Source organism: Barbatula barbatula (genome assembly GCF_947034865.1).
Source record: "Barbatula barbatula genome assembly, chromosome: 19".
Lineage (NCBI taxonomy): Eukaryota > Metazoa > Chordata > Actinopteri > Cypriniformes > Nemacheilidae > Barbatula > Barbatula barbatula.
In genome coordinates this window covers 3,550,925-3,571,169 of record NC_136782.1, presented here as the reverse complement: position 1 = coordinate 3,571,169, position 20,245 = coordinate 3,550,925, and the positions used below count along the sequence as shown (strand labels likewise).

Below are 20,245 nucleotides of genomic sequence, written 5' to 3'. Positions count from 1 at the left end.
TCGTTGTCTGCCTCTTTAAAGAAACATCATGGGACTTCCACAGAAGACTATTTTCCCCTTTTATTTTAAGCATAAAGTAAACTATTTATATTCTATTACGCTATACAAATTTCTACAAAGACTGTTGTTCGAAAATCCATGCCCATTGCATTTTGTAAACATCTTAGCATTTGGTCTTTTTCATGATAAACTCACCTTTCTCAGTTTGTCATAATCAATGAGCTCTGGTCTGTGTCTATGGATCAGAGCATTGAAGGCAAGACCATCCTTCCAGCTGTACAGAGAGAAAGACACACAGTCAAATACACAGATACATATTTTTCACATTTGTCCAGCAGAGGGCAACAGTAATGCGTTTCTGAACTGATGTGATCGTTGGACTCTACCATTGTTTGCCAAACTTTGTTTATTTTAAAAGGAACTGTTTTATGCCGTGCAGGTAACTGTAAATGTAGTTCGAACGCAAGATTGATTTTAGTTTCAATCGCTCTTTAGCTTGTTCATTTGCTTATTCAAATAAAGCAATGTCCATAACAAGGATTTATGCAAACACTGCTTTAACACTCCCTGGATGTGAGAATCTATGAATGAGCCTCAGACAAATAAAAAGTGTCAAGAGTGGATCTGGTTCACACCTGATATGGAAGTTCTGAACGTTCACGTTCTTGTAAGGAGCAGTCTTTCTCTGACACCAGAGCAACAACCCTTCTTTAGCCGAGGTTTCTGTGGAGTGAAGAAAATTCATTTACAGACCATTACAACTTAGTTTTTTGTTCTCCAAAGCACAACATTTCTTTACACTGTGCAAAATTCTTCAGAACATTTCTTGAGGCCAAAAATTATACCCTCCACTGAGATGTCCTGGATGGCAAAGCGGAGGATGATGGTCCAAATCATCCCCAGAGTCATCTTGGCGTTTCCGTCCACAATTTCTGCAAATGCGCACATAGACCAAAAAAACGTCAATGAAAAGGAACAGCCTCTTTTTATAAGACAGCTTTCGAAAAGGACAATTTGTTTGCCACTTTGATGCTGTCGTGGCTAGTTCTGGCTGTTTATGAGAACCGACACATAGCATGACACTGTCTTTACCGCATAAAGCTTGCTATAGATGAAATGGATAGAAGTCAGATGAACCACTTCACCATGGCTTCCCAAACCTTACTTAAAGCATAAAAGTATTCTGCATTATAAAAGTGGTTTTAATGTATCAATTATTCCTTTTAATGCACCTTGTAATGGTAATGTCTCATAAATAATTGTAACTACAGTTAATACATTATAACACTTAAATTTGGTCATAAATCTTTACAACAACATTGAATGTTTTATAACACACATTGTGAACAATTATAATGCATCATAAACTTCAATAACTCTTTATAAAGAATTATATATAAAGGCTTTTAAGTAAAGTGTTACCGGCAAGCATTACTAACGTTGAGATTTTCAAGCTTTCAGTATAAAACGTCCATATAAAGTGGTTCCGGCTAGATTAAATGCAGAAGTTTAGAGGTTTGTGCCTTGTAATTACTCAAACGGTATTCAGAAATACAGCCTCAGTCTCTCAGCCACTGCATCAATATGGAGGAGGATCAGAAAGGTCACAATTTCCCGAACGCACACGCACTCAAACATGCACGTGTCTTTATATCTGCCGTGGGATTTTCGCTTGGCAGGAAAGGCAGCGAAGCGTCTGTCAATAAATGACCTTTGGATTTCTGGTCACCATTGTATACACACAAACACGTTGAAAGGATTTCATCGGAGGAACGCATTTCTACCTTCTGCACCAATCGACACCAGTTTGACTCCTTTGCTGGCGATGAAGTCCAGCGCTTTGTTGACATTGTTGATCTTGTGCACTCTCATCTTTCCTCTTTCAGGTTTTGGTAATCTCTCCCCTACACAAACACACACAAGGAATTAGTTGTCAAACTCCCCGATGACACATTTTCCATCAGCATTCTAAAGAACCTGGTCACATTTTTCTCTGATAAACATCTTTCTTCTCTCAAACACAAATCAAGATATGTTGAGAAATTAAGGTCATGTTGTTTGGTTATCAACACTCCTCAAAATAACCCTAGTTGTGTTGTGCAGAAGAAAAAAAGTCATGACATGTGGGTGAGGGTTGAATGATAAAAGAATTTTCTCTTCGGAGATAAAAAAAAACTTAAGAATAGAGGTATAAAACCTACGTGTGAGCAACAGTCGGTCACACTATGGGATGTAGTGGTGAATGAATGAATGAAGGTCCACACAGATGAATCTGATTCCAATCTATTCCATAAGAATGTGTCAGGTGAAACGGCTGAAGCTCACTGACCTGAGATGACCTCTAGGAGCAGCATTAGTTTGAGTCCATCTCTGAAATCCTCCTCGATGTTGTCGATTTGCGTTCCTGACTTCCGCAGGTGAGAGTTGCACCAAGCCGTGAAAGTCTAGAACAAACAGGAAGTTACGTCAGAGGAAGCGAGGCCATACAGTCAGGCAAACAGGAAATGGGTTTGCATTCTGCTACACGCTGGAATGTTCAAGATGTTTTCGCAGGAAAAATTTATGTGGGCATTTCTATTTCACCATCTATTCCCAAAGATTGACAATGAGAAATCTGCGTATCACTGTGCTATAATACAATCTAGAGGAGTGAGCAGCTGTTAAACTCAAAACACCTCAACGTGAACAAGTGTTAAACACGGAGACCAGCATCACATCATACTAGGAAAAGGGTTTGTGGGCCTGCCGCTTCCCTCGCTCGCTCTAATACAAAGATTCCATTGAGTTTAGTGGATAATGAGCCCCTTCACCACAACATCCCCCTCGTACGACATCCACCTACCAGGGACAGGACTGCCAGAAAAACAATTCAGGCCTTCAAACTCACGCAAGCCAGTCAGGATCTGGACGGGCAAAATCCACACTGTAAACAAATGCCATTTGACAGGGTCTGAAAATACCTCTGCTCAAACAGGGGCCTCTGTGTGTGCACGTCTATACGTGCGTGTAGGGAAAGCCTAGTGGGACATCTGTGATTAGTTGGGTGTGGGTGACATCATGTCATCACTCCACGTTGCATGAATTACAGAGAAAGACCCACTTTCCCAAAACATGCGCTCTTGTGGCCGAATTCATACTATATACAACTATACGTTTGTCCAACACACTAAATGCAACACACCCCTAACACAGTGAGAAATGTGCATGATAACTGCTATTGTCATGCTCTACCTGTGTGCGCTTAAATGCAGTCAAGTCCACCATTGAAAATATATTAAAGATTGTGCAGTCTTATTAATCTTATTACCACTTACTAATTACAAAAAAGTAAAACATAGATTTAAAATGTACGCAAATGCTATAAATTAATAAAAGAACAAAAATAAATGATCAGATCCTTGCAAAACGAAATGCAGTACAACATACATGTTTTAACACAATTATTTTGCTTGTCGGAAGACAAAATTTACATTTAAAATCAATTAATTGCATTTCCCTAAATATATTTACTGTTAATAAATCGTTTTTTATTAATGAGATTTTCAACATTGGTCAACGGTCATGGAAATAATCATTTGGTGCCTTGTGTCAGTACCAAAGTGTACCGTCGATGGATAAGAGTAGGGCTGCAACAACGAATCGATAAAATCGATAAAAATCGATTATTAAAAATGTTGGCAACGAATTTCATTATCGATTCGTTGTATCGCGCGACTATAAAGCGCGCCACATGTTTGAGTGGCGTGAGCGTGGCGTTTCTGTTGCGTGTCAGCTCTGTGGCGGCTGCGTCGTGTTTTCTGTATCTTTGCACACCAGCACCGTGCCTGACGCGGCGCTGGCGCGCTGCTGCTGCTATAGGTGACATAGAGGGAGGCCGCCGACAGACAAGGGTCTTGTATTCACGACATGTTTAAACTTTTTTCACATAACCTACACCTTCCAAAATCCGAAAAATGAGTAAGTAGGCTGTCTGTTTATTTAAATAACATTTCCAAATGTTTTGTAGCTTTATTACCTGATGTTGGACCGTCACTCAGATGACACACTAGACTACGTTGTTATTGTAGTGTGTCATATTTTTTTCCATTTTTAATCACATTGTTAAGAGCATAAAAAACTAAAATAATTCAGTCACCAATACATTTTGGGGTTTAATACGAACCACAATTCGTATTAAGATGATTCTCAGATATGTTATTAAAGATGTAACGTAATCAATTGATGCACGAGTTTACTTTATGCAATATGTGTTTAAGATGGACATAAATTAATATTCCCATTCAATGCAATGTATCTTTTCATTGGATATAGCCTAAGCATTTTCTTGGAGGAAGATTTTATGGAAAAAAGTAGTTAATTGGAGTATTCATTTGCAACATTTTAGTAATAATATCTCATACTTAATAGGAATATTAATGTATAATTTATTTCAATATTCACTTGTTGTTTCTCCAAAAATGCATTATAAACATGATTTAAGTCCTGATGTTTTCTACAGTGGACATGTAAACCCCGTAACGTGTAGATGTTGGTTTAATGAAATTCAATTTGAAAATACGTTCAAATAAATGATGATTAACTGGCATTCATTAATATGTATTCGTGTACAAAATTACATATAAACATCTTTTCCTATTCTATTTTGCCTGGAAACGCTTCCAACACGCTTGCGTGTCTCGTGAAAAATAGGCGTCGATTCAATTCCTAGCATGCACGCGTTTTCCGTGCGGCTCGTCTCACGCAGGCAGTGTGCAAGCTCTAACCTGTTAACATGGGAGCCGATTTAAAAACGGTCACGCCAGGCTTCTGAGACGCTCACGCCACGCATCTAGTGTGTCACAGGACTAAAAAAAGTTGATCGCGCCGCGCAGCATAGCGGAGAAAAAATAAATTAAAAAAGCAGAGCGGAGGTAGAGGAAAGACCATCAGAGAGACCCGAAAAAATTCCAGAAAAAAACAGCAAACCATGAGAGGCTTCTTGATGGGAAATGCATCATGTAAACCACAGCCAGCTGTAATAATAATATAATAAGTAATAATAAAGCTTTTGAAATATGTTTTGCAATGTCAGTTCTATTTTTCAATAAAGGGTTGAAAATGAATGCTTTTAAAAATTTGTATCCGATTCATCGATTAATCGAACAAATAATCGACAGATTAATCGATTATTAAAATAATCGTTAGTTGCAGCTCTAGATAAGAGCCAAATTATCACCCTAAAAATGTTCATTGGCATTGACCAATAAAACTGGTTGTTTGCCAACTAATTCCAACAGCTGTAAAATGATTGGAAAACTTTGACGTTTGATCGGTGAGTGTGATCAGATTACGTCACAGAGTTTCTTAAATGAAATAAAAGTTAGAAGGAACTGCCACTCCCTGCACAAGAACTACATCCTCCACAAACACACTTCCCTGAAGCACATGTGTGAATTAAGCAGGCATGGTGGGTATGGGTGTGGTGCCACCGACAGGTATGAAGTCAACGCATAGAATGCGAATTCACAACTACTCGGCCAGCTCAGCATGCATGACAGATCATTTCATTCAGGCCCAACGACATTTTACTACCATAAAACACTTCTTTCTGTTAAGCAGACTTCTGTTGTTTTTAATACAAGCCCTACAACATAGGGGAAGCTCTGGAGAAAAAAAGAAACAACCCAAAACCTTACCAGGGGTCTCTTTTGTGAAGCATTTCCGAATAAGCGCTTCGTAAAATCACCCTTTAGTAAACTCTGAACGCACCACTGCGTACAAAGGGTTTACATTTTTTTATAAAATCGCTTACACCTTTCACAAAGTTTGTTCCTCGACCAATATTTCAAATCTGAGCAGTCAGCCCTGACATAACTGAAGCAACATAAAATCAAAAGAACAGTTAGATTAAGATGAAGACAGGACAGGAAAAGAGAGAGGAGGAGGCTACGGGGAGTGTTGTCTTTGACTTCCATGCTCTACAGGAGTTGCTCTGGTGGATGCCATGTTTATTTGTTGACTTATTTATAGTATTTCCTCTCTTTGTGAGACTCCCAGCAGTGTCCGATGGGGTCGGGTTTCTTTCCAGACTGCGGGAACTTCAACCCTTAAAGGATAAGATGGACTCATTTCAAACCACAAAAATGCGACAAAGCGAGCGAACAGAAGCTAATAAAGATACAGATAAACACACGAACAGATGAAAGAATGTTAGACAGGAGTGCCTGACCCAGGTTGAGTCTGTGCAGGAATTGAAGACATCCCAATAATGCACAAGAGAGATTTTAAGAATGCTAGACATGCATATCATATTCAGAGAAAGGCTGTAAGAACAAGCGTGTTGGTATTAGAGACTGAGAATGAAAACACTAGCGGTCATGTCAGAAGTGAAGAGACATCAACAATGTAAAGCATTTGCCCAACGACCATATGCTATAAAATCATAGTTTTGTGTTTCAGATTTGACTTAATACATCTATAGTCTGAAGTTGACCTCACTGACAAGCCGGCCATCATGATCCCTCCCAAGTGATAAACATGTTTTTCCGCATGTACATCTGTTCTTGGTAGAGGAAGTTCCTAACTATCCGATAATCAGACTATCAAGATGAAGTCACACCTTTAAGTGTACTCACCCTCTTGGCATTTCAAACCATTATGACTTTCCGCATAACGCAAAAGAAGATATTTGTATAGAAGAAAGTGTACTGAACAGCCCTGGCCCCCATTCACTTCTATTGTATGGACACAAAACCAATGCAAGTTAATGGGCACCAGTTAACAACATCCTTCAAAATATCTTCTTTTGTGTTCTGTAGAAGCAAGAAAGACGTAAAGGTTTGAAATGACAAAGTAACAGACAGATTTTCTTCACTTTAAATGTATCGTGTGTGGTTTTATTACAGGATGTGACACAGGAAACGTTTCTTTAGCCAGTACACATTAATGAAAATCTGTCTAGTGTCAGCGATTAAAACGTGAGCTGACCTTTGAGCCACAAAAAAGAAACCGAACAAAACAAACAACTTCACAAGAGATCATTCCCGAGATTATTGTCCGAGTCATGGAACGGGCTCCAGGTGTAATGACATCATAACTACACCCTTCACACCGGGATGAAAGGAGGGTCCTCTCTCTCTCTCAGAAAAAAATCTGACATCTTAAAGGAAATGCCTTGTCAGCCACAGAAGGATTTAAGAATATAGATGGATTCAACAACACCATCAGGACCAGGAACAACATCCCAACCCCTAAACGTGACTGATCCAAAGTAGAGATCCTCATTGAGATGTGTTTGACAACACAAACAACATGCACAACGAAACAATGCAATTATATTAACAAGCTGTACAGGCAGCAAGGCCGCTTGAGTCTTCCTGCAAGCTGGTGAAGGTCTTTCCCGTTTCACAGACCTGACGGTTATCTGGCAGCCGCTATGCCCAGCCATTTCCCTAAGTGATTCCCTCAGCGAAGTCTTTTTTTAGCACAGTACTTGTTTTGCACGTTGCCTGCTTAGTGGCACTTCACCAGTGCTGACTCACGTTTGGAGCGGGACTTTCTCAGGCCTGCTTTCACAGAGGAAAGTGAGTCGGATTAAACAGATGCCTCATGGGGACACTGGATATCCAGTCTGCCAATTTGGTCATCCGACACAGTCACTGCTCTGGTCACCAACCCACCTGAAGTTAAAGACTGAATATCAGACCCATTTAGAATGTCTCCTGCTGTAAAGTACCTGTGCACTGGGTGGGTTTGACAGGATGCTCAGAAATGTGGACTAAATTAATAAAGTGGTTTCCCTTATTAGGTTCACAAAGAACGTCAGGGAAGTAAAAAGGCCATCAAGCCATGGCTAAGAATAAAACAGCAGAACTGATGAAACCGCAAGGGCAGTTTCTATATGTCAAGAAACCCACAGTCAAGAACTCAGAAACTAAATAAAACTTCAGTTCTAGAACTGCAAGATATTTTGACCTGGCCTACATTCTCTGACACTGGCTCAAAGGGCAAGCGCAACCAACCCAGCATGTCAGCATACCACAGATCAGATCTGTTCTCTCTGGATGGATCCGATTACTTGTTTGGTGACAGGAAAAGCCATTGTGTCGCTTTCAGGGATTCGCCGCCCTCAAATGTGGTTCAGTCATAATAAATGGATGTTATTTTCAACTCCCTTAACTATAAAGTCATTTAAAACTTTACGTGTAAAACAAAAGAAACCTGTCTGTGAAAATCTGTAACTTCTCAATATGGACTCTCAAAAGCTGCGGATCGATTTTTTTCAAAAATGTGAATGTTATTGCACGTACAATCCTCTAGATGTCACTTTTCCTTTTACAACGGGTGGATGTTACAACAGTGAACATTTCGTTCATTTATTGCTTAATTAACATGTCGGATGCAGGTGTGTCTTCGAATTTAACATCACATTCACATAAAAGGCAAAGGTTCATAAAGTTGCAGCCCCTCTTTAAAGCTAATTTTGTGAAATTTCGTTTTTTATACTGTATCTTAAAAGTAAAATAACCATTTCAATATACCCAAGTGTGTATAAAGTTTTATATACCGATTTCATTTTATAATTCATCGTTGTGATGTGATATTAACTGATCTTGTTTTTAGAAATATCTCTAGGATTTGTATTAAATCTATATAATCATCGACTCGAATCGAGAAATCGAATAGAGAGCTTGCGAATTGGAACATCAGAATCGATACCCAGCCCGAGTATCAAGAAACGATAAAAACAATAATATTTTTGCCACGTTTTCTGTGAATTGATCTTTTATAACCGGGAACTGTGCTAAAGAAATACAATACAATGTTTTTGGTTAACCCTCCTAACCAGTAAAAGTGCACATCACCGGAGAACACGGGACACTGAGCTCTGTGGATATTCATTCCACACATTCCCCAGCGAAAAGAGAGAGACAGAAGCCCTCTGAACTCCCCCTCAACACACAGAGCGAGAGAGAGACAGAAAGACAGACAGAGAGACAGACAGAGAGAGATAGACTGTCCAGCTCTTCACAGCGCACTTGAGGATGGAATGCGTCTTTTCAGCACTTGCACAAACATTCATTCTCTGCCCCTCTCTGGGCTAATATTTACTGTGAAGGGCACTAACAGTGTCCCCCCCAGCATGGACGGTTCTGGGGTCCATTTACATTGCACATCACACCGGTCAATGAAGTTACACTAGATTTTTACATTTAAACAAAACAAACAAATCATTCATCGTTCACCAGACAAAACACAATGTCTAAACTTTATCAACTAACAGCATAGCCACATGAATAAAGGTGTCAATGAGAGCCGGAACACAAACAATGTGGTGCGACCAGTTATGCGTCAATATTTTAAACACCGGTATAAGCAACAGCACCAACACTTGTCAATGCAAACACCACTAGTGAAGGTGCTTGTAAAAAATGACAATAATGTGGTATGCACCATACAAAGCGAGAGAGATAGAATCAGAGAGAATGACGCCCAACAGGTCAGTCCAGTCAGCCCTGTCTCCTGGTATTGTCACTTATAACCGCCTCTTCCTGCGTCTCTTGTAATGTTCACTTTCCCTTATAAGGCAACACACGCTCAGTTTTGCGTGACGCAACAGTCCGCACTTGCCCCCCCCTTTCCCCCAACAATGCATACAAAAGAAACACACACAGTTGCACCTGATCAAAGACGCCACACCTTTTCCTGCTCTGTAGTCCCGACTGACACCCAAAACGTGTCTCAAAAAGGAAACGTCTAATATTGAAAAGTATGCATGCTCATTTATGTTTGTTTGTCCTTCAGTTGCAGGAATGCGAAATATGAGGCTGGCTGCCCCCCCACAGCAGGGACGCTTCCAATGAGGCAGCATAAAAAAAGAAAGAACACAGGCGCCGGGGTTAAAACTGCTGCGTCTGTGCTGTTCACAAAATTCAACCCCACTTCCTGTTCCTGTGAGAGCACATCAGCTGCGGCCTGTTCAGGACAAAACAAGAGGTGTGTGTGCACTGTGTTGTGGTGAAGTGTTGCTTGAGCCGTTCACACAGTCACTTTAGTAAAACAGTTTGAAATTCACACACACAGCACACACACTTCTTCCTCCACGCCTCGCATCCTTTCAAACATTCCAGAGGTAATGAAGTCCGACTATGCTACAGCTTAATCTGTCTGACACACAATCACAGTCATACATGCCACCATCAATCTGTTTCCTTAAAAAGATAAAAGTCTGAAGTACACACACCATCTTTCACAATAGGTGTGGCAAGGCTTTAAATGAACCAACAAGTAATACACTCATACACATGCTTGTGGAAGAAGTAAACCGGAGCGAGTTTATCTTTCTCGTCAGAGAAGTGGCTTTTGTCCACATCTGTTTCTACACAGTGTGTGTGTGTGTGATGTGGTAACTAGTATAGAAAAAAAACTGGGGTTGGCATGACGGTTGCCGATACCAAACAACAAAGCGTCATAACCCTCAATGGCAATTTCAATACGACTGCAAAAACTGTAAAATATATGAACAACAGTCACTAAATTATTGTATTGGTAAAGTACAAAAACATTCAGAGCTGAGGGCTGTAGTTTGAACATTGATTTTATTTGTGACTCTGTAAGAAAGCACTCCTGCTTTTAACATCTCTAGAAAACAATCAGGAAAAATCACATCCCGAAACGACCTGCACACTCACTCCTTCACCATCAATGACCTGAGATTGAGGTGTTATATGTGTAGCCCATCCGAGAAGCACACATCCCCCTTCGCAGCCCCCCCACAGGACAACCAGGAACCAGAAGAACCGCACACTTAATGCCTGAGAACATCCTGACCACAAGCACTCCAGCATGAAACCAAACCCCAGAGAGAAGATGCTTCGAAGCATGTGCAGTCAACAATAAAGAGATGAAACCAGCATCTTTTCAACCGCTGGAGAATTACAGACGTTCATTTAAAAGATGCAAAACACACTGGCTGCAGGCCAGCGCGTTGACATCACTGCTACCCCGTGTACCAGAGGAACACAGTTGATCTGAGCCAACACACACATCTAGACCTGCTCAAGTGAACGATTGCACAATCTGATGCTTTTCACACGTTGAGATCACACACGTCGACTCTCAAAAAGTTTCTGCAGAATATTTTAGCATCAAGGCGATAAATGAGTAAAAAAAGCACACAGTCTCTCCCCCGAAGCAAACTGTCCCGTCTACAGGCAGAAAAACTGTTCAAATTGAGATTATTTGACGACGTCAAATGACCAGTTTATACGGAAAGCTAACAGAAAAAAACATAGATGAAATTATAGATGAAATCAAATGGATTCAGTGTTTACGAATGAACATTTTATTACAGTTCATTTAAAATGCTCACCTGCAAGTTATGAAAATGTACTAAAGAAGATAACAAATTAAAATTGTATTTTGTTATATTTATCTTCTGGTTATATCATATGTATAAAGTAGGAAGATAGACAACATCTATAACACCGAAGTACGAATATATGCACAAAGAAAGAGAGTACAGCATGCTATATGGTGTTATAAACTGGTGTTCTTGGGGTGTATATCGCTCTTCACTCTCTATTAGATGCGCACTTAAGTGTGTTGTGACTCTATCTTTAGGTTTGTTTATTCTTGCGCTTGTCTTTGCACTGTGAGTCGCTGGTGACTTCACAGGCATTTCCCAAAACGGGAGGTAGCAGCGTATCATGTTATATGCGCTCAAGCGGCGATCAACATTGCGCATTTCAACCCAAGTTTCGCCTTGGCTCGCCAAAAGTTAAACTTTATTAAAACTATTAACAGCTTAACAAAGCTACCTGACTTCTGAAATGTGAAAATGAGCACTGTGGGTGAGAGAGAAAGCACCGGGCTGGAGCGGATCTTGAAACTACACACTGAAAGGTCAAAGGAATGTTTGCTTTGTTATGGTTGAATTAATTCACATAATTTTTCAATCATAACGCCCAACCGAGTTAACCACGCCTAGTTACTCACATTCCCCTATATACACGGAATCGAAAAATCTCTTATGGTTGACATTTTATTTCCGCGTTAACAGAATGTTCCGTCATTCCGCCCATTCCTAACATAAACCTACATAAATGAATGCTAATAATTTGAGATATTGTAAAGCGTTACAGCATATTAAAATTCATTCAATATGCCAAATCATCATTTATTTGTGTTTGATCATATCTTAGCGTCTACCATAAAAACCCTAAAACTGACAGTACAAAAACTGACCGGATATCTATAACAAAAATGCATTCAGAGTTACAGAGACCAAACACACACAAAAAACACCCCACAAGCCCGGTGACAAAGTCATTGATTTCGTTTGAACACTAGTTTCCCACAAGGCAACTGGTGCTCAGGGTCACATGTTTCCTTACACACATGAATTCTCAGAGTTCACACCATAAGAGGTCACAGAACAGAAACCACAGCAACCACAACTTCCTTCTGTTAACAAGATTATGACAGAGACAGGAGCAGAAGACCTGAACATATCTGCTGGGACTGTGCACTTCAACGCATGTCAGAACAGGTCAACGCTGTTATTCAGGATCATAAACTAAATTCTCTTTACTCAAATGCAATTTCATTTCATTACGACTCCTAAAACAAAAGTGCTGTTCTTAAGTAAAACTAGCATGCATCTGCACAGCAAAACCAAGGTTTGCAGGGAGCGCAACAACCAGCCGCAAACCAAACCATATGCCACGCTGGAGGGGTCAAAGGTGACGATTTTATAGCCCCTTAGCAAAACAGACATTTTTGTTTAAAAGAGCAGACAAACAGCTCGTCCCGGCCTCTTCGTACTGAAAACATCTACTTTAATGACTGTGGGCAAAAACTATATCGATTATCAGAACATCTGAATGCAGACATTTAAAACCTGATCAGATCAAATACTCGACTAGTCAATGACATATTTTAATCACGCCAAGAAGTATTTTTTCCACATTTTCTGCTAATTTATTTGATGTTGCCAGTACAACTCTTCTATAGTTTTCGCGACTTCGTAAAGGTTACGTCAGATGTCAAACAAAACAAATTGGATTTGACATATCAGTCAGGTGGTCTCTTCCTGTTGTAAGCGGGTGGTCTCTCTGACAAAATTAAACTGAAGAAGGGCTTGCGCTAATTCCGATGTCTGTCTTTACAGTAAAACAGAGAAAAACTCACTATAGATGATGATGCCCTCGGGGGAACCGCCCACCCCATAAACGGCCATCCTCGCTGACTTTATTGGGCTGCATCAGTTTGCGAATTTTATGATGGGTAACGTCACTCGACGTGTACCTCTCGTCCAAAAAAGAACAAGGTTTAAGACTTTCCATTCAAGCACACAAAGAATGAAAGAACTAAAAGAGTCGTGATAAAAATGTACAGTGCTCTCTTTTGTCCGAGATGTTAAACTTATGAGAGATCGGACAAAGGGAAACCTTGGACACCCCCTCCCAGTGTGGTAACTACAAAAATAAAAAGACTTACAATTGTAGTACAGTGAATTGTCAGGCAGAAGCTTGAACTCTCATTTGTAACATGCTTTGGATAAAAGCATCAGCTAAATGAATACATGTAAATGAATTGTAACTAGGGTGAAAAGTGCCATAACATTGTCATAAAAATACACAAATTCTTAACTGCACTAAATTTGTTAAGCAAAATGCATTTTTCTCATTCTTACTCCTTGTTTTGTGGTGAAAAGAAACATTGTGTTATATTGTGTAAGCATGGTTTTGACATTGTTCTCATCGTGTGAATTTAGACTTCAGACAGACAGGGTCACATTAAGATCACGCAGTTACACAAAACACTTTATGACAGACAATTCACCTACATGACCAAACAACAGAAACTTTCCTGAGGCGAGACCTCAGTGGCAGGTCGGTAGTGTGTGCTGACGTGATCGCTTAGCGTGGGCAGATGAGATGCGTGATAACTGATGTCATACAGATGCCTTTGATTTCCGGTTGGGTGACTCGGATTGAGAAAATGGGCATAATGACTCAGGGCAATTGAATCTGAATGCGTCCAAATATCACAAAACCAACCGAAAAATCATTCCTTGTATTTAATGTACTGAGAAGTCGTAAGTCATTATTAATGATTAGAAATATTAGTCATCTGAAAATCCTTGCTGTTGACACAACTTTACCTCTCTCAGAAAAAACACGGAGCTGACAGACTCTTGAGAGTAAATAGTGTGAAGAGATTTAAAAGAACAAAGATCGGAATCTGATAGTATTTAGAGAAGTGTTTCTTTGGCTGGGTGTGACTGAAAGCGGGTCAGGTCACGCAACACATCCCCATAATGCCTCATAGGCTAGCATGACTGTCGGTATCAGTCACTCCCACTTGCTGTTTTCAATGGGACACACATGAACTCTTTCCAAACATCTACTACAACAAACCAGAATTGGACTTGCTGGGCAAAATTTGTGACCAAATCATCAACATTTTCTTCTAGTGAGCCAACGTTATCATAAAAGACAATCTAGTGGTTTTAACAAGCCAGAAATATCCACTTTGATACCTGCTGACAGTCTTTTCAATAATCCATTTCAATACGGTTTTGTGACTTCGTAATTTATCTTAAAATAAATATGCACACTACATGTGTGTCATCAGTAATCATGGCAACTTCGGAAAAACACAACCATATGACCTTTCAGAAAAACATCAACGCCGAATAAACAGAGGTGACTGCCAATAGAAATGATCTGCAAACCTTGCACCTCATGTGGCAGGAAAACAGATGTTATAATTTATTGACTGGAGGCTGGCACACCTCGGAAGTGTCCTTTGATTATGTAGTTTGTCATAACCGACGTACAAAAAAAATTAACCAATATCTAACCCAAGCTTTCCTGTAGCTCAGTGGGCAGCGCATGGCATTAACAACGCCAAGGTTGTGAGTTCGATCCCAGGGGATTGCACATACATATATTGCATTATCTATACATATGTTTCACAGTCGCTTTGGATAAAATCATCTGCCAAATGAATAAATGTAAATGTAAACAATGACTATGTTTAAATGCGCCCTCATAATGCAATTATAATAGGATTTTGGCAATACTGGGATTACACTTTTCCTTATGTAAACGCAATCATTCGCTCTAAATAATGTAATAAAGATCATAAACGCAGTAAGCATAATCGTTACATAGGTACCGTACACCGGTTTTAAAGGGATGCTTCACCAAAAAAGAAAATTCTTTAAACCTTTTCTCACCTTCGAGTTCAAGTTGTTCCAAATCTGTATACATTTCTTTGTTCTGATTTATTTGGAATAATGGAGATTTTGCCCCCCATTGAGTAAGATATACTTTATAATTTTTTTGTTCTGTTGAACACAAAAGACGACATTTTGAAGAAAGTTGCACATTGTATTTTACTCTACTATGGGTGTCAAAATCTGATATATTTCTAATTTCAATATGGCGGAGAGTAACCATAAAATACATCCATATAAAAGTGTTTTTCTTTTGACGCAATTCACGTGACTATTAAAACGATAGCCAGAAACACACCCTTACTGTAAACGTTGTCAATAACTCCTGTACACTTTCGTCTAAGCAGAAGCTCACACATACAGAAGTGCAACTGACACGCATGTCCTCACGCCAACTCACTAGTTAAAAACACAACATGGTGTGAAAAACACTTTATCGTTTGAAACTAAACCTCAGTCAAACTGACACGCAGTACAAAATATCACTAAACCAAGTGTTGCATTCTACCGGAATAACAAACGCAGTTACAAAAAGCTGCACTATTTTCAAGAAAATATTTATAGTTCTGGTCATTTAACCTGGTTGTGTACATTCAGAGCTGAGGCACAGAATACAGACATTTTTCTGTGCAATTACACTCCTAGCGTCCTGCACTAAAACAGTGTGTCCATTCAGATCCAACTACTCACAGGAATAACTGAATCCTCATTTGCATAACTGAGCCCTAATTGCTCCTGTAGTCGGTCTGTCAGTTTCACCGATGTTGCGTTTGCATGTGTAGCTACAACACAACGCCCAGAACTCGTCGCATGGTTAAAAAGAAAAAAACTACTCCGTGACAACAGACACGAAAGGTTGTACATTACTCTACTCGCTCTTATAAAGTTAAAATTAACAATGCATATTTTAATAACTTGTATCTCTATATCACCATCTATGTTTGAAACATAAAATTACAGGTAACTTTGCATTCATATCTTAACGCGTGACTGTTGAAGTAAAATTAAGTAAAAAAACTGACATTTTCCTTAAATTGTACCTGAAAGTGCAACTTAAAGCAGAGGTAACATGATATTTCATGCAATCTGACTTCTTTACACTGTAAAACGTGCTGGCATTTTATGGTCAACATGTCCAAACACAAACTTATGACATAGTATTTCCGTACTCTATTCACTCTGCCAGGGTTCATTCATTTTACTTGGATTCCCGTTTCGTAACAAGGGGATCTTAGTCCCATATTGGACAATTCTCCCAGAAAAGCACGCCCATGCGTCATTCAGCGAGTGAAAGAGCACAACCAGCGTTGAAAGAGTCAGCGTTGTTTGTTTGCCCACTGCATTTGGGTGATGAATGTTATATAAACGGTGAATATAACGCTGGATTTGGAGATCGTTTGAACTGATTGATGGAGTGGTCACGGTGCTAAAAGATGCCGGACATGAGCCTACGTATGACATATCGCTTAATGCTCCCCGAACTTTTTGTAAGTCGTTTTGGATAAAAGCGTCTGCTAAATGACTAAATGTAAATGTCATACGCTTTGTTAGCAATCGGAGTGTGCGTGCATATTGTAAACACACAAACTTATAGTGGATCAATGCGATGATGTATTGTGTTCTCGTGCTGTAGTTTACAAATTATTATCATGAGCTTAACGTTATGAATCAGGCTAAGGTAAGGAAACAATAATCTTTTGTGTACATGTTCAGTAACTAATTTCTGTTTATTTTTAACCAAAAAATGACGAACTGCAGCTTTATGACCGTCCATTTACAAGAAAACATAAGAGCCATTCACACACTCTTCTATTGCAAACTTAGCAGGCAGCAGTTTGTTTATTATATTAAAATAATTAATAATATGCAGTTTCCTTGCTGACTACCAATTACATCGATAAATCAAAAAGATTTAACACAAAAGACACATCTCAAAGGATCCAGGGAGAGTTTGAGATCCCTCAAAAAACTCTGAAATGTTTTACAAGGTATTAACTTTCTGTGATACTTTCTCATATGAAATTGTAATTTCACTAGGCAGTTTATACATTTCAGAGAAGGTTTTGAATAGCTACTCGGGGCCAAGGGACGACTGGCCATTGAAACACACACGCTAATCATATATAGCCGAGATAAAAGCATTGCCTCTGTTAAAGAGATACTTCACCCAAAAATGAAAATTCTGTGAGCATTTACTCATAATTGTATACAGATTCAGAACTCGAATATTTGTTCTGATGAACACAGAGAAAGATATTTGGAAGAATGCTTAAAACAGATCGCAACTCCAATAGTAGGATCAAATACAATGGTAGATAAAGTAATTTTTCCTACTATGGAAGTCAATGGGTGTTGACATCTGTTTGGTTATAAGCATTCTTCCAAATATCTTCAAACGCAAAAAAAAGCCTTCAAACACAGCTAATAAATTAACTGTACTCTACAAAACACCAATCTTCCATGCAAGCCCTGATGTCTGAAGAATGTTTATGACTGTCTATATTAGTTGTTGACTGGAATACAGGAAAACAACAAAACAATAAAGTAATAAGGCACCCGAGGCCATGCGTTACAGTGATTTTACAAAGGAAGCCATAAACCACCTGATATGTGATACAATCTCTGTATCACACACATAATACAATACGATTTAGAAAATATGCCTTGTGCACATCCCCAATAGAATACGCTGAAAACATCAAGTGCGATTCAATGATACAACACAAAAAACAACTTTCTTAGAGTCATTAATAATCTGCAGATATTGAAATTATAAAGGCAGATTAAACCCTCAAATAAAACACAACGACTGCATTAGACATGTCTTATCAAACACTACACCAAACCGCAGAGGTACAGCCAGCGAGACCACTTTCTTTTATTTCAATGCGCATCTGCTCAGCTTTTCAATACAAACAGGTTGTTTAATGGAGACAGAGACACTTAGAAGACCCTTAAGGCATTTTGGGTGGAGCAGAGAGGCAAGTCTTAGCCGGTCACAGGGCGTTTGGCATATGTTGGGGAGTAATTTCATGTCTGTCACTGTTAAGGGGTATGATTGAGGAATACTCACACACACACCCTGTTTCAGTAACGTGAAATTGGGTTACGTTGTCATGAAACTGGGTTACGTTGTCATGAAACTTTACGGCGTTTGAATAGGAGATAAAGAAGATGTAATACACATTGGTTTAGTAATCGCGCGTGAACTTCAGCCTGTCTGTGAATATCCACCCACATGCAATAGAAATTCTGCAGTTAAAATGTCACTTTACGATCAAAGACTGAAAAAGCATTCACTAGAAGCTTTAAACCTAGACATAACCTATAAGATTAAAATCTATTTATTCTACTTGCACCATCATACAGATGCTCTCAAAGCTGACATACACAGTCTAAAAACACTATATTAATTTCTAATGGACTTTAAAGAAATTGTTCAACTCAAGCACCGCCCATTCTCCGAAACCCCGCCCTGCAAAGCCATGTCAGCAAACCGGACGTCAGCAATCCCTACTCCAAAATGACTGACAGGTAGAAAACTACTTGTTGGCTATTCGGTTAACTTTCATCGGCGTTTACAAAGCCTAATGCCGTCACGGACACCAATGTGATCAGGTAAAAGGGACGAAATACGTTTAAATATATTGCTCTAGAAACGTACGGTCTTCCTGCACTCGTGTCAAATAAATGTCTCGTTTAAAGTCTCTCACGGACTGTGTCAAATGTGGACCGTGCTGAAGTGGCTCGGGTGGTTAATCATTGACTCTCCGTTTCCCTCCTGACCAAACTTTGACCTCCAAACTCTGCAAAACCGCCCCGGCTCGAAATACGCTGTCAATCGCAATCCCAAAAAAACTCAAATGTGCCCCAAAGGACACACACCCAAAAACGTAATTCAGCCGTGAAGCATTGCTCAATGTTCCTCGATCACGTTCACGCGTGTATTAAACACCAGGGCACATTCATAAATGTTGCTGATGAAACGCAGCAGACTCAAATGAAAGGATTTTACACCAACATAACTGAAGATAAACTCCTCAAACATTATTTCAGCGGCTATGTTGATGTCTTAAATCTACAGCCATTTTAAATCCGGATGTCTGCTGTCCGTCATGAAACCGAGACGAAGAAATTAACCAGTAGCGAATGAAACTGGCGCTAGTAAAACAGGTTCAGCCGTTACAATGTATCGCTTTCACGCACGCACGCACGCACGCACGAGTATGAAACATTGTAACACTCGAAACGCGCGCTTCCGTTTAAACACACACATACAATGCTCAACTAGTAATAAATCACACAATGCATCATGCAAAATACAATTAAGACAAATCTCTAATCCTTTCCACCCGGGCTCCTCTAACCCCTCACAGGCCCCTGCGGCGATCCGCGATCTTTCCCGAACCCCCAAAGCCGTGCGAACTCTTACCTTCCTCTGCTGTCTCTCCCAAGCTGGGTCGAGAAGCAAGTCTCGGTCCCAGTCGTTTTCTTGCTCCATGTAGGTCTGTTGGCCGCCCGACGAATATAGGACTGGATTATTAGTAGCGGCGTGATAATCTACCATGTCACAAACCCGCGTGCACCTAAACGACTCTTCCTGAAAGGAAAACGAACAGAAAAACTTGTCGTGCGCGTCGCCCTCGAAGCCGTTCGTCGCTCGGTGTGAAGTATGCTGTCCGCTGCGTGGACTGACAGTATCCCTGCCGAGAGTGCGTCTCCACCCGTCTGACAAAAATGGAGTAGGAGAGGGACGCGCCGCTCCCACTGAGGAGGAGGTAGGCCTAGAGACTCATGAATATCTAATCGCGAGGTATCCGATCGTAGCTCCGCCCATCGATTGGCAGGGATGTGTCGCGAGAATATTTTGAGAATATCAAATGTAACTTTTGTTTATTGTATGAAAAATTTAACGCGAGGTCTTGTAAGTGTACATTGGAAATCTGATATTTTAAATAATAATCGACATTGTAATATGTGACAAATCATAACCTGTAGCTCAGAAAATATATTATATTA

At 39.8% G+C, this 20,245-nt stretch overlaps 1 protein-coding gene across 2 annotated transcripts in view; it reads right to left on the bottom strand.

Annotated features, from left to right (window-relative positions):
- Nucleotides 1–20,014, bottom strand: part of actn4 (actinin, alpha 4) — a 31,414-nt gene extending 11,400 nt beyond the window's left edge. For both annotated transcript variants that reach the window (XM_079481431.1, XM_079481432.1), the window contains exons 1-6: nucleotides 19,659–20,014; nucleotides 2,330–2,444; nucleotides 1,785–1,904; nucleotides 846–932; nucleotides 636–723; nucleotides 196–274 (exon numbers count right to left, since the gene is read on the bottom strand). In XM_079481431.1, the coding sequence (XP_079337557.1) occupies nucleotides 196–274; nucleotides 636–723; nucleotides 846–932; nucleotides 1,785–1,904; nucleotides 2,330–2,444; nucleotides 19,659–19,793 (624 nt within the window). In that variant the 5' untranslated portion in view covers nucleotides 19,794–20,014. The remainder of the gene's footprint in view (nucleotides 1–195; nucleotides 275–635; nucleotides 724–845; nucleotides 933–1,784; nucleotides 1,905–2,329; nucleotides 2,445–19,658) is intronic.
- Between the last annotated feature and the right edge of the window lie 231 nt (nucleotides 20,015–20,245).